The sequence below is a fragment of the Chamaea fasciata genome, unplaced genomic scaffold (genome assembly GCF_029207755.1).
Source record: "Chamaea fasciata isolate MVZ Bird 193981 ecotype frontalis unplaced genomic scaffold, bChaFas1.0.hap1 SCAF_1, whole genome shotgun sequence".
NCBI classification, from domain to species: Eukaryota; Metazoa; Chordata; class Aves; order Passeriformes; family Sylviidae; genus Chamaea; species Chamaea fasciata.
Window position 1 is genome coordinate 20619991 of NW_027094086.1, and position 14579 is coordinate 20634569.

Genomic DNA, 14579 nt, shown 5'->3' on the forward strand with positions numbered 1-14579 from the left:
AATTAGGTCAACTGAATTCCCCCCCCCCCCCCCCCCCCCATCCTCAAAGAAAACAATATAAATATGACTTAACAGGGGAGGGAGGTCAGAGGAGGCTCTACCTTTGTGTCCTGGCATGGTGAACAGGCTGTACTCTCTCCTTCCCCTTGGGGACGCCTGTCAGGTAAATTTTATTTCACAGTAATACCATTGCTTGTGCATTCTGATATCAGTGCATTTATCAACAGCCATTTGTGGATCTTACTCTGTCCAACGGGCAAGAAATTGCACTATTTGTGGATGTGGAGTCTTACTGACTTTGCCCAGACTTAGAATGCAATGAATGCCAGTTTCGCATCAGGGGTTGTGTTCGTGACCAGTCTTACTGTGCCTCCACACTGTGGCTCTGGCACCTCACCAGACTCAGAGTGCCAATTGGTTACTCTAAAATATTGTCTGTGAGGATCTCCCAGGATCTCAGACAGGCTGAGATAATACTGAGCGAGAAAGGGAAGGCCCCCAGGCCCACGACATCTCAGAAAACAGTGAAAGCGGGGGGGGAGGGGGGTCTCTCTTCCCTGATTTTTTACTTGATAGAAGAATTGGTGTAGGATTTTTCTATCCATTGGCAGGATTGCCATGGATAAGCAGTTACAGAAGCATGAATGTGCTCTTTCCCAGGCAGGCAAGGAATGGGCCCAAAAATTCTGGGAAGAGAAAGCAATTATTTGTGCGGTATTGGAGGCTCACTTACCTTACATGCAAAAGGGAATCAGAGTCCCTCTTCCCTCCAATATATCATATATAGAACATGCTGCTTTGAAATCAGAAAAATGAGTATTAAAGTCATCAATGGCTTTTGAGAGGGATATAAAAGAAAGATTGGAAACCCAAAAACAAGCTTATAATTGAAAAAGATAATTTTAAGATTATACTTTCTTTAGCAGAGCACAGGGAAAGACAATTATTGGAGAAATTAGGTAGGAAAAAACCATAGCAGAGTGAAACAATATCTGAGAGAGGAAATAGAGGGCAGGAAAACTACTAAATTGTTACTATCTTTGGGAGATGAGCAGCTGCACAAACAGTTACAGAAAGAAAAGGAGATAAAGCAGAAACTGGAAGAAAAGGTAAAAATGATGCTTAAGTGGGCTGCCAATCTAGCCAGCATTGTACAGATAAGAAAACCAATTGTATCCCCTGGAGAATGGTGAAAAAACTGAGGGGACAGCAGCCACTCACCATTGTCTGCAGGAGACTGAACGCCAATATTACACCTTTAACTACTGCTGTGCCAAATGTTGTGGAACTAGCAATGCAAATTCAGGGAGCATCCTATTCACGGAGGGAAAAGCTAGATGTAAAAGATGTTGTTTATGATTCCACTCTGGGAACACCTCAAGGCTTAATTCATGCTCACCCGGAAGAGAGTGTGGTGTACCTTTGACAGATTCCCACAGGGATACAAACATTTACCCATGACTGCACATTCTGTGATTGCCAAACTTTTACAGTCTCACTCTCCCCAGTTGTGAAATTAGATTATATTGTAGTAAGAGGAGACTCCCCTGAAAAAGCAGGGGAAGCAGCAACAACGGCATGGCAAGCACTCCTCAAAGTAGAAATTGAGATTTCCTCAGAATGCCAAGGACCATGTAAAGGACTTTATCTGCTTCATCTGCAGATAACCCAGCAAACAAGGAAGTCTCCCTTCCCCAAATTTTTACCTAACACCTTATCATATGAGAAACCAAGGAAGCAGTAAACCCGGCATAGGCTGTGGCTTCCTTTAATCTGCAGCAGCTGAGCAGCTGCTATGCAAACAGGGCAGCAAGTGGAAACCTGTAGGTGGCAGGTAGGTGGGTAGGCAGCTGTGACAGGAAAAGGCTAGTCTTCGGTACAGCCCCAAAGCCTTGTTCTTACAATGTATACAAGGAACACAACACATAAGTGAGGGGGGAAAGGGGGAAGGATCTGATCCAAAGCCTACTGAAGTTATTGAAAAGACACCCATTGACTTTTTCAAGCTTCATGTCCAGCTTTGAATGAACCAGGGTTCATGTAGTGCACATATTTTAAGCAGAACAGCAATTAAGGGAAAGCAATTAATGTTCCTTTTCAGATAATTAATCTAAATAGTTTGCATGATGCATGCCACAGGTGGACTGAAAGGAATTAGCATGGGAGCTTTTTTTACTGTAGCAAATGTGTGCGTTACTCTGGCTGACAAACAAAACATCAATTCTATGGCCATTCAGGCATGAAGCATTGCCAGAGGGGCTCAGCTCAACCATGCCATGGCTGTAGTGCACCCTGGCACCACTTTTTCCTATCTCAAGACATTAAATACAGTTTCACTGCAAAGAGAAAGGCTGTCACAAAAGTAACTCAGACCTGGTTGAAGCTGATGCTGGCAATTAAGGGAACATAATTATACTCATACCTCTGTGGTCCTGAAGCCATTCTGTCTCTGTGTTGTAGTTCCCATGCTGTGGACTACAGGGTTTGCACACTGAGAGCCACAGTTGTTCCTCTTCTCAGTGTTCAGCATTCCAGCTGTGGCTGATGCTGTAGATACACCTGTGTGAGCCAATTTCCCATCCTCCAGAAGACCTAGTAGGGACACATGGAATTGGGCAATTAATACTGAGGAGCAATTTGCAGCTGGCTCTGGCATCCCTCTATTTTGCCACATTTTGTGATCGTGTCAGTGATGCAAGGTGTGGTACAGTACCACGGTGAGAGCAGTCTTGCCACTGTCAATATAAAAAGTCCTTACTTGTGTGGTGGTGAACCTTGTGTTTTAGTTCATGGTCTTTTCCCCTCCTCCTGTCTCTGGGCACCACCAAAAAGAATCTGGTACCATCCTCATGGCATCCACCTTTGAGATATTTGTATACATTGATGAGATCCCCTCTCAGTCTCCTCTGAACTGAACAGGCCCAGCTCCCTCACCTCTCCTCATAAGAGGGATGCTCCAGACTCTTTGTGGCCTCTGCTGGACCCTCTCCAGTAGCTCTTTGTCCTTCTTGAACTGAGGAGACCAGAACTGAACACAGGGCTCCACATGTGGCGTCACTAGGGCAGAGTAGAGGTGGAGGATCACTGTTGTAACTGTGAACTGTTATATTGCACCATTTAGATTTCTTAACTTCTCAGAGAAAAAAACTGAACTTCTCTCATCTGAAACCCTAGTTTCAGCTTCCCTTACTTACTGTCCTTGTTCCTCCTCTCTTTTATGGTCTGCCATGAATATCTCATGTAGATGGGAAATAACACATTTCAAGTTACTCTGCGGCCTAAAAAGGTGATAAACTGTGGGGTTTTGTTCTGTTTGGAAAAGGATTTGTATCACCTGGTAATACTCATCCACCTCCCTGTGCCATCTTCATCCTCACATTTGACATGATTTGGCCATTTTCCTACGGTTCACTGCTCTGTGAAACATTGGCTCAGAAAACTTGGAAAAACAGTCAATGGGTGCAGCATATCAGTAGATCTTTGTCACCTGCAGGTCTCCATGGACTTCTCTACACACACACACACACACACACACACACACACACACACACACACACTTCCTTTCATGACTGAGGGTTGAACTTAAGACCCAGAGAAGGCCCCCTTAAAACTGTTCCACTTCTGGGAACTGAAGGGGTTAGATGTGAGCATGACAGATGAAACAAATATGGATGGTAATGTTGCCCTGTGCACATGGCCTTGCCTTGAATTTTTTTTCATTTGAAGTTAAGAAATTTAGAAAATATTTATTTCATGTTGTTTTGTTTGCCAGCAATCAAATAAATGAGTAATTTGCTTTCTGCTCTAGCTGCGTGGATACACATGCATTGTACAATATGATACTGGACAGCATAAATGAATTTTCCCGTCTTACTGCATTAACAAAAATCAGTTGTCATTTATGGTGAGTGCAGAGCACTCAACATCTGGTTGCAACACTGAGTCTGAAATTCAAATACAAGGAGTAAGTGAGATGCATGACTGTTGCTCTCAATTTAGTTTTTGTCAAAGCTTATTAATGAAGAGCTTTATGTTAAAAGAGAAACAAAGAAGGCAACTTTACTAACTGGTAATGCAGGTATCAAACCTAGAAAAATTAAGGAGTCACAGACACTAAGTGAGAAAAAAGTATGTGGAAGACCAATGACAAACCATCGCTGTATGAAGTGGCATTGTGTCATCAAAACCTTCTGTATTAATCAGGTAGGAATTCAAGTGCTGTGTTAAAGATATTAAAAAGGAAGCAAAGTCCTGAATTATTTTTCAGAAAGCTGTAAGAAAAGATGATTTGACAGTAGAAAGCAACATTTGTCAGTATTAGCTAGCAAAGACAATGACGGAATTCAATAAAGTTTCACCCAAATATTCAAAGCCTTGGTCTTGAAAATATATAAATTTTTGTGAAATAAAAGGTCTTTAAACTCTCTTCTACGATTCTGTGAGTTAAGAAGTCCGAATACAAACTAGTCACTGCATTTCCCTGAGTAGTCAGAAGATGGAGGCAGAGTATTCCAAAGACATTTTAACTTGCAGTGGTGGTAACTAATAATGCTGTCATCTAGTTTTTGATAGAAAAGAATTGAGCTGAAACTGGAAAATATTATATTCTAATTTATTTTTTAAAAAAAAATACTTCCATCTTTGGAAACTGCCTTTTCTGCTATATATAAAAACTGTTGTTGTTCTCATGTCTAAGTTTAGATGCAACTTCAGTAGGCAACAGTAAACCTCACCTCTCTTGCATCTCCCAGAATTTCCCACCTACTTATGTTTTAGGTTTTACCTCTTCCTATCACTCCACATGGCCAGAGGAGAGGCAAAGAATGACCTGGTGCAGAGCAGTAAGTGGCCCAGACTGATACAATAGACAAAACCAGTTGTCAGGAAGGGAGTTGGAGAGACAATGAGCCACGTGTGAGCCAGCACTCAGCCAGGAGTCCACTGCTTCAGCTTGCAGTGGAGGTCTGAGAACAAGCTTCAGCACAGCTTTCAACGGGCAAACTGCACTAGAAATTACATACTAATTCCATTAATTGAGTCTTTGACATTTCAAACATCCAAATTATGAGTTTTTCCTTCTGTGGAGTCATCCTATGAAATTACTTTCCACCATGTCTCTCTTTGGCCATCTGGCCTCTGACTAAATTGTCTGGTGAAACAGCTGTCAGCTAAAAAGCTATTTTGTTATTAAGTACAATCGTTCATTTATCAGATTGTGTTGCATCTTTTGGTCCTGCATAGAAAATTTTTTCTTACATAAATCTATTTCCAGAGGCTGATGGAAAATCTCAATCTTGAAAATGGCATATATGGTTCATTTTTTTTCTCTGTTAGTTTGCTGCCTGAGCATACTTGCAGCATCCTGCATTGCAGGGGTGTGACCTTTTTTGCAAGACTTGTCAAATATAAATCAGGTCTCAGTATTTGAGCCCTTCACTATCACCACCATATTTTTACATGGATGACCTAGTGGTCACCAATACTAGACAAAAAAGATTTTTTATTTTATCCTGTAATAGTTTTGCTATTCTGAAGTTAAGAAACTATTTTAGAATTCATTTTCATTAGCAAATACATGATTTAGACAGTGGGCAACAGTTTAATGACTTCAACAACTTGCTCTTAATGTACGAACAAGAGGAAATTACAGTGAGAATACATTAGTAGTGGTGTTAAGAGCACAAAAATTGTTGGCAATCCATAAAGCAACACCTATTTTATAGACTAGATACATAACACAAAATGATGATTGCAAAACAGAGATGACGTTAAAAAAAGGATTAGGAACACAGATGGTTGCTTTTAAAAAGCAAATATTTTGGCATTGCTATTTAGGATTTGCCACAGTACACAAAAATGAAGAGTACTATCTGGAATTTACAAGCCAGCAGGGTGGCAATACTAAGGGTCTTGCCTCATTGTGGTTTCAAAGCAAACTGTTGAGATATTTATGCCATCCTCACAGCAGGGGTTTGGTAAATAATCTTCTTGGTCTTTCATGGTAGAGCTTCAATTTACATGAGTGTTGTTAAATCACTGTAGGCATTTAAATGAACAGGTTCAGTAATGTTGTTTTCATTCTCACCTTCTCTTTCATGGCACCCCTGCCAAAAGTCTGTGGGCCTCTTTAGGCCGGGGAAACAGCAGATTCCATCTCAATGCTCTGTCAAATACACATATTTTACTTTCAAATGAACTGGCAAGGCTACAATATTCTCAAGGCTCTGTTCCCAAAACCTGGGTTTCTGGGTGATCATTAAATGCCTGAGATTGTGATGGTGAACCTTCCCTCAGGAATGGCTGGTGGGGGTTTGGGGGACGGCCAGGCTGCTCCCTCTGTGGGGAGGAATGGAGGACAAGTGACAGGTATTTCATTGCATGTAATCAGGTTTATTTGTAAGGAACATGCACGAGTTCTCTCTCAATGACCACAAGAAGAACACCCCTGCAGCAGCCCCATTGCTCACAAATCCACATCTACCTTTCCAGCACAAAGTGTGCCTAAAATAACTTGTCCTCTCATGGCAATATTTACCACCACCTTCCTCTTTGCTCACTGGACTGCACAAGTACAATAAAAGTGCCTTTCTTACAAGGACAATAGAAATCCTTTCGGCTAGAGCTTGACAAATGCTTTTTTCAGCAGCATCAAGGTAAAAAAGGGTTATTTTAAACCGAAATCAATCCTAGACTTTATTCTTCGCCCAATGACGCAAGCAGTCAGACTGGCACAACTTGGGAGGTAGCACAGGAATCAGAACAAGCGGCTGAAAGCAGCTTAGGTTGGGGTGCTCTCCAACAAAACAAAACAAACACAATAATTTTTAAATTTTGAATGAATTTTCATAAAGTGTCAGACAGCATCATCTCAATTTTCTAGTTTAGCAGACAGATATTTAAAATTGCAGTCTGAAAAATTGTTCACAAACTTGCAAGCTTATGTCCATTCAAAATGCTTAAATCTTGTAGCTCTAAACCTCCCCCCTGCCATTTACATTGGGAGGGAGCTGTCTAAGAAAGCTTTGAAAATAATTATTTTAGTAAATAGGGTGTTCAACACAGAGAAGTCAGTGAAAATGTAAAATACAGAAAGAAAATTTAAGACATTAGACCTGCATTTCTTAATTTTTCTGGTTTCTTTTATTATAATGACAACACTAATGATAACTAAACCAAGTATAAACATTGCATACATGCTGCTCTTGTTCTTCATACAGTCAGGTTACACCTAAGAATTCAAATTATTCTTAATGACAGTATTTCATGAAGAGGAGAGGAAATTTTCACTCTTAATTGTTTCTAACCAGAGTTTACATGAAGGGTTATGTCTCACCTTTGTACACAGATGATGTGAAAAGGAGGGAAACCACCTAATGTTTTTCAGTTTGTGAACGTAAAACTGGTCTAAAAAGCAAATTAGTGTCATGGATTGACATCTGGCACAGAGAGACAGAAAAGAGATCTAAGGGCTCATATTTAAGGGTCTAAGGGCTCAATTTTGTAGCCCTTAAATATGAGGACCACAGGAAACTTCTCAAACCACAAACAACACATAGGTAGGTCTGCCTGGATCTCCTGCACAGACTTCATCAAAAGAGTAAATCTTAATAAAGTTCAAGATGACCTGAAAATTTCTGTGACTGAGAAAATCAGCAATGCTGCAGTAGCTAATGCTGTCAAGAAGTTTGGGCAGGGTATGAAGCCTTGTAGTAAGGAGTCAAAGTTAATCTTAGCCAAAAGAATCAACTATTTGTGGATAAAATTTTTCCATATGTGTTTGCCACAGTATTCTCCCACTTCATTTTAAAGCAACAGGTTTTGACCAAAACAGGACATGAATTCTGACACAAAAATGCCCTAGATCTGACCCAGTACCCATGAGACCCTGTGCTGTCACGTGTTCTGTTATGGAATAACAAGCATACGTTTGTTTAGAGCAGGTACCTGTTGTTTAGTGTGCTAAATTTATATCTTTGAAACTGAGTATGAGCAAACCAATTTTCTAGTTCAGCAACACCCTTTTTATTTATCATGACTGTTATCTCATGCATAATGCATAAGATGCTGGTTTAGAAAACGCCTGCCTAAAATGATGCTGCACTGTAAAGATGGACTCTGAGAAAGCTGACAGTGAAGACAAATGAAAAGTGTTATCACCACATACAGATGCTTCCAGAGGAAATATATGTTTGCAATCATCACTGAGTTTCTTGCATTTAATGCTACAGATAATAAGTACAGAAAGCACTGAAACATCTCTTTTCTCTACCTGTTTTCCTGATTTGAGGCTACATCTTTTTGGGGGAGCCACCCATCTGCAGGCCTGAGGGCTGGTGCACACTTCTGCTGCAAAAATAAGATGTAACAAGGATCCTATAAAAAATGAATGGAGTGGAGGCTGTGACAAAAGTCAGGTTTAAGTCATTTCCTCTACAGCAGTAGCTTCAGGGATGAGGCCAGATGCTCAGGAAATATGCAATAGCTCTTTTACCTAAAAAGAAACAATTTCGAAACTTTCAGGCATAGCAGAGGGTGGGTTTGTGAGCTAGGATGAAGGATCCAGATTTACAGAGGGATGACTTGCTGCAGCAGGGAAATATTATCAGAAACAATGTTTTTTGTCCGTAAAATAATGCAATAAATTTGCTTCCCAGACATTCAGAGAATCCAGAATGATTTCTCTGAACTCTAATGTGATATGAATTTTAGACTGTGAAGCAAAATACAACAAACACATTTGCACTTTACACACATTTTGGAGGTCTCTCCAAAGCTGTCTCCAGGCATGCAGGGCTGAGCCGTGCCCAGGCACACCATTGGCCAAGAGCTCTGTGCCTCCCTCCATACTTACCAGGGGGATGCTTATTTTAAATGAGCTCATCCTAAAGCACAGACAATGTCTCAAGCTTGCAAACCTTCATATCACTTGCATGGCCTAACTTCACAAGTACATGCAGATGCTAAATCTTTGCATATTAGTATATTTCAATGTCAAATTGTGATACAGAATCACAGTATAACTATCCGGTAAACAAATTTAACAGTGTTGCAACCATGTCTGTAAATAAAGGTGAATATAAAATTTATATTTTTTCTGAACAGGAAAAGCATGCTGCAACACTCTTTAACAAATGTGTCATCATTTCAAAGCTCCAGACAAAGGGTTCTACATAGCAAATAGACTGCAGAAGATGAATTAAAGGGAACTGGCCTGACCATCAAGCAAAGATACAAAAGGTAAACTTGAGAGAATTGTAATCATGGTACTAGGCAAGGACTCAACATCAGAAAGACAACAGAATATAATTCATGAAGGTATAAATTTTGGTAACTGGAACAAGATAGAAGAACCAAATTTTCACTATATTTTGGAATAAACATCAGCAACATTTTGGAAGACCTTGACAGCTGAGTACATCTTTTGCCTGGGAAAATAATGACGCAAAATGGATTAAGCAACAAACCAGTGCAACATGATGTGCCAGAAACAGATCACTCCTTCCTCCAAACTGAAAAACTAACACACAAATAGCAAAGCTCTGAAGTGCTATTCATAGTACTGGATTTTAGAAGGGAGTATTTTCTTTTCCACATGCAAATATACTGGTTGTGTTTCAGTGAGGCCCATGAAAAATATACGTTAAAAATTAAACACTCCATGGACAATACCCTATATCATGGGTCCAAATTATGGCAAATCAGCCTGTTTTCCAAAAGTACTGTCTTTTGGCTCAGTTCCTGTCTAAACCCATCCTTTAAATGCCAAGAAAGAAGTTCTCCTTACAGGAGAGCACTGTGTGAGACAAAAAACAAGCAGCAGGCTGCTGGCCCTCTCCCAGTCATCCTTCCCATGGCAGTATCCACCCTGTTCTGACCAGTGGCTTAGAGCTGCAGGTATTCACATGCTCTTTCCCTCTCCTTTACCTGGGCTTTCCTTCTCCTTTGGAATGTGGTCATAAAACATCTCTCATTATGATTTAGATCAATTTCCAACATAGGCATGGAAAGCATTACCATCATTCTTATTACCTAGCTAATCACACATGAAATTTTCAGATGAGCAAAATGCATCATTTCAACTAATCACATCGAGGAGCTTCAAAAATATTTAGGCAGACTAAATATAAATCCTCATAAAAAGCATTTAAAGGTACATGAAACATGAGGTGAAATTACTGTTCAGTTTTGCTTACCAAGGTTCAACAGCTGGAATTGAAGTTAAACGTTCCAAGTAGTACATAGCACATTTATTTAAAAAAATAGTAATTGACTACTGGGATAATTTACAAAGTCTTAGGCAAAATGTGAGCCACTGGAAAGCTGCAAATTCAGCCTCCATGTCCCAAAGGTATGCTCCCTGTGGGAATTAACTCAGGAAAGTCCAGTGGGCAGTACAGCCAGGTGGCATTCCCAGCCTTACAGTCCATGAACATACAGAAAGCTACTGCTGGCTTAACTGGTTCATGGTGTGACTATGATCAGAAAGTGTTTTGGCTTTAAGGTATCTGCATGCATGTGAAAAAGTCATCACTGCCATTTAGTGTACACCCTAAAATGAAGGCAGTAACTACATTAAAACTTAAGCCATCAGCCAGCAACCATCTTCTAGCTAAATCTATTGCATTTTCTCCATCTTTTCCACACACAGTGTAAACACTCAGAAAGCACTCAGGCATCAGCACTGTGCAAAAGTCAGATATTCATGCTTTTAGTACGCGTTTGAAACAATTCTGTCAGCCCACTTGGGAAATGCTAGCATTTCACAAAAATGAAAATTGCAGCATGAGGGCAATATCCAGACAAAATGTACAGAGACAGAAACACAACTATATGCACCGTTAGGAAATTGGTAAAAACCCCCTCAGTCAAAATATTTCAGTCAATCAATAAAGAATGGGCTGGTTATTTTTCTCTTCAGTAGCTAGCATGCGTCTGAACCAGCTAGCCTAAATCTCTCGTCTCCCAGGAGAAACGAGACTCAACATTGCTTCATTTTAATCAGCAGCTTAAAATGTTAGGCTCAGTTAAGCAAACAGCAGTGCAGAGGGGTTCAGTGGACTCAGGAAAAACTTAAAATGCAAAGTCCTGCCTCACAGTGTCGGGTTGCCCATGCTAATTGGCAAAATACCACTCCTTCATCTACCTCTTTGACTTACTTTTAACCTGTATTTTTCCTAAACAGAACAGAAAAGGCATTGTGGCAGTCTAGGGAAGCAGGCTGGTATTTCATTTTCTGGTGTGTTCATCAGAAAATAAAATTGCCTTATTTCATAATCTCTTTGAGTACAGCAAAGGACCAAGCCACTCGTTTCATGAGACAGCTGCTGAAAAATGTACTCACTCGCCACAGAGCCAGAGGGATCTGTCCTATCCTCCAGAAAAGAGGGCTGCTTGGTGCAGGTCAAAGAGAAAGCCTCACAATAGACTGCTGGCTTTGATCATTCTGTTTCTGAGTCTTAAATATTACCAATTCGATTTAAGGTAAAACCCAGTTTTTAATCCTAGATTTCTTTTAACTGCAATCTGTTTTAGACTGCAGGAGCATCTGAGGGGAAAAAAGCTGGAACTAGCAATATAAATTCTGTTTCTATGAAGAGATATATTTCTTGAACCGGTTACAGTTAAAGAAAAAAGATATTTCAGTCACTTCAGTGCTGGATAACTGAAATATGTGCTTAATGTGGAAATTTTGGAAATTTTAGTCAATGAACAACGAGGTAAACTGCACTCTGAACTCTGTTTCCTGTACGCAATACATTGCACTTCTGCTTTGAGATTGGCAGGAATCTTCGCTTAAAACTAATTAAATTTTTAACAATTTGCTGTGAATTTTACATTCTTGAACTGGAAAATACAGAATTAGAACTGTCTGGAAAGTGTAAAAGGAAAAGAAAAAACAATTTTTAATTGTCCTGAATCAGGATATAAACACTGGGGTGGGGAAAAGAGTGCTCTTTCCACAAGAAGATTAATTTTGCAGAGCAATTTCCTTCTCAGCATCTTGCAGGCAGGGTCTGCCATTGACAAAACCACCACTCAGGTTTTCTGCTCAAACGCTTTCAGATACTCTCCCTCTCTCACCATTCCTCCTCCCCACCACCTGCTGCAGGAGACAGCGTAAAACCTCCTCCTTTAGTTAATTACAGACCTCTGGCTCTCATTAACTAAGAATACTTTTGCCTTTAAAGATTTCAAAGCTGCAAAAAAAAAGAGTGCTTTTTTCCAGAGGGAAATCATTTGGAGAGATGGTTCCAATTCATCTCTCCTGCAAATCATCTCTATTGATGCTCAACAGACTTTCTGCTTTCTGGTACTGTGACAGCTGGAAAGCTTTTCATGTAATTCAAGTACGTGACATTTGTAGTAAATTTACTTTATCAGTTGGTAAATTATTATATCGAGGTAAACTGTGGGCGATCAACCCTAGCAGGTCTGCTTTGGACTGTAGGAAGGGTTTATCAGGACTGTTGGCCATTAACTGAATGGATATTAATCAAAGCCTGAGAGGTTTTGTGGAAAGATTATGACAGTTTGGGTTGGCTGACGTAATAACTTTTGCAGTGTTTTGAGGTAATCCCAGAGGCAGACAGTAAAATGAAGAGGGTGCTGGGGAAGGAGGACGCATCTGGAGAAACCTGTGCAGCCTCTGCCCTCCCCTCCTGTCGCAGGGGTGAGATGTGGCTGCTCCCACCTGGGACATGAGAACCGGCCAGGAGGCTTCATGCAGTATCTGAACCATCCATCTACTCTCAAACAAGACTGAAGCTTTACCAGCAACTGAGTCTGATACATCTCACAAAATAGCAAGCTGAAGGGTCATAATAGAAGAAAATTTCTCATCTCTCAATTATTTTTGACACTTTTACTTAAGTTCTGCTATCTATGGCTGCATCCTCTTTTTATGGCAGTGGATATTTATTAAAAAACAATTAATTTAAAAAACACTTACAGAGGTGGTGAGGTAGATTGCTTAGCATGATCTGATGGGCCAAATAAGTATTGATGCAATTTTTTAACTGAAACGTGAAACCAGTATTACACTATCAAATGACAGCAAAGGTGAAAATATTTGGAATGGAAGAATTAACAGCGAGGGTTGGGCTGAAAAGTATGGTCATTACAAAAAGTTGTATTTATCATCTGAGTCTGATTTTTTCCAACAATTTCAATGCTCTCTTGTGGTGCAATAAATACTGGTTTAGGCCAATACTGTCATCCTTGATCTGCTTCTATGCTGAGCAAACCCCAAGTTTATGATGTACTGGGTTTGCATGACCTGTTTTTGGTAGCAAGGGGGCCACAGAGGTGGCTTCTGTGAGAAGCTGCTGGAAGCTTCCACCATGTCCAGCAGAACCAGTTCCTGATGGCTCTGAATATGGACATGAGACTGGCCAAGGCTGGGCCAATTAGAAATGGTGATAACACCTCTGTGATAAGAATTTGTGATCACTTCCGTGATAATAAGTTTGGACCTAAGAAGAAAATTCAAACAAAGGTTGTAGTATAGTGATGATTTGCCTGCCAGAGAAGAGCTGAGTGGGAATATGTGAGAGGAACAACTCTGCACACCAAGGTCAGCAGAGAAGGAGGGACAGGAGATGCTCCAGGCACTGAAGCTGGGATTCCCCTACAGCCCACGGTGCAGCCAGCCCACGGTGAGGCAGCTGTGCCCCTGCAGCCCATGGAGGTCCAAAGGGATGCAGAGATCCACCTGCAGCTGTGGAGGAGACCCACGCTGGAGCTGTGGATGCCTGGAGGAGGCTGTGACCCTGTGGAAGAGCCAGTGGAGAGAGGGCTCCCCTGCTCCCAGGCTGGAGCAGCCTGCCTTGGAGGACTGCACCCCATGGAAGAGTGGCCCACACTGCAGCAGTTTTGGAAGGACTGTTGCCCAAGGGATGGACTCATGTTGCTGCAATTCACAGAGAGCTGTTGCTCATGAGATGGATTCACATTGGAGAAGTTCATGGAGAACTGTCTCCTGTGGGAAGGACCCCGTGGTGCAGCAGGGGAAGGACTCCTCTCCCTGAGCAGCAGGAGAAGCCTTGGGTGATGAACTGACAATAACCCCCATTCCCTGCCTCCTTGAGCCACTGGGGGAGGAGGCAGAGCTGGAAAGGAGGGAAGGGCGCAGAGAATGTGTTTTTAAGGGCTTATTTTACTTCTCATTATGCTGCTCTGATTTTGTTAGTCTAGTAAATTCTCTCCATACCACTAAGTTGAGCCTGTTTTGCCAGTGACAGTTTTTAATGAGTGTTCTCTCTCCCAGTCCTTATCTCAACCCATGAATCCTTCATTAAATTTTCTCTCCTCTGTTCAGCTGTGGAGGGGAGTGAATGCTTTGGTAGGTGCCTGATATCTGGCCCAGGTCAACTGACAACAATGTGTTGAAGGGGAAATGGCAAAGGTACTGCTCTCACATATTCTCACTCCTCTCTCCAGCTGCTCCTCTGCAGGCTCTTCCCCCCATACTTCTTAAATATGTTATCCCAAAGGTGCCACCACTGTTGCTGCTGAGCTAAGCCTTGGCCAGTGGTGAGTCCATCTTGGAGCTGCCTGGTTCCATGAGATGTGGGGAAAGC

The 14579-nt window shown here is 41.2% G+C and overlaps 1 protein-coding gene across 7 annotated transcripts in view; it reads right to left on the minus strand.

Annotated features, from left to right (window-relative positions):
* BAALC (BAALC binder of MAP3K1 and KLF4) overlaps nucleotides 1-14579 on the minus strand; it is a 33755-nt gene that overhangs the window by 13559 nt on the left and 5617 nt on the right. For all 7 annotated transcript variants that reach the window (XM_066177646.1, XM_066177654.1, XM_066177636.1 and 4 more), the window contains one exon: nucleotides 2423-2592. In XM_066177646.1, coding sequence (XP_066033743.1) covers nucleotides 2423-2592 — 170 coding nt within the window. The remainder of the gene's footprint in view (nucleotides 1-2422; nucleotides 2593-14579) is intronic.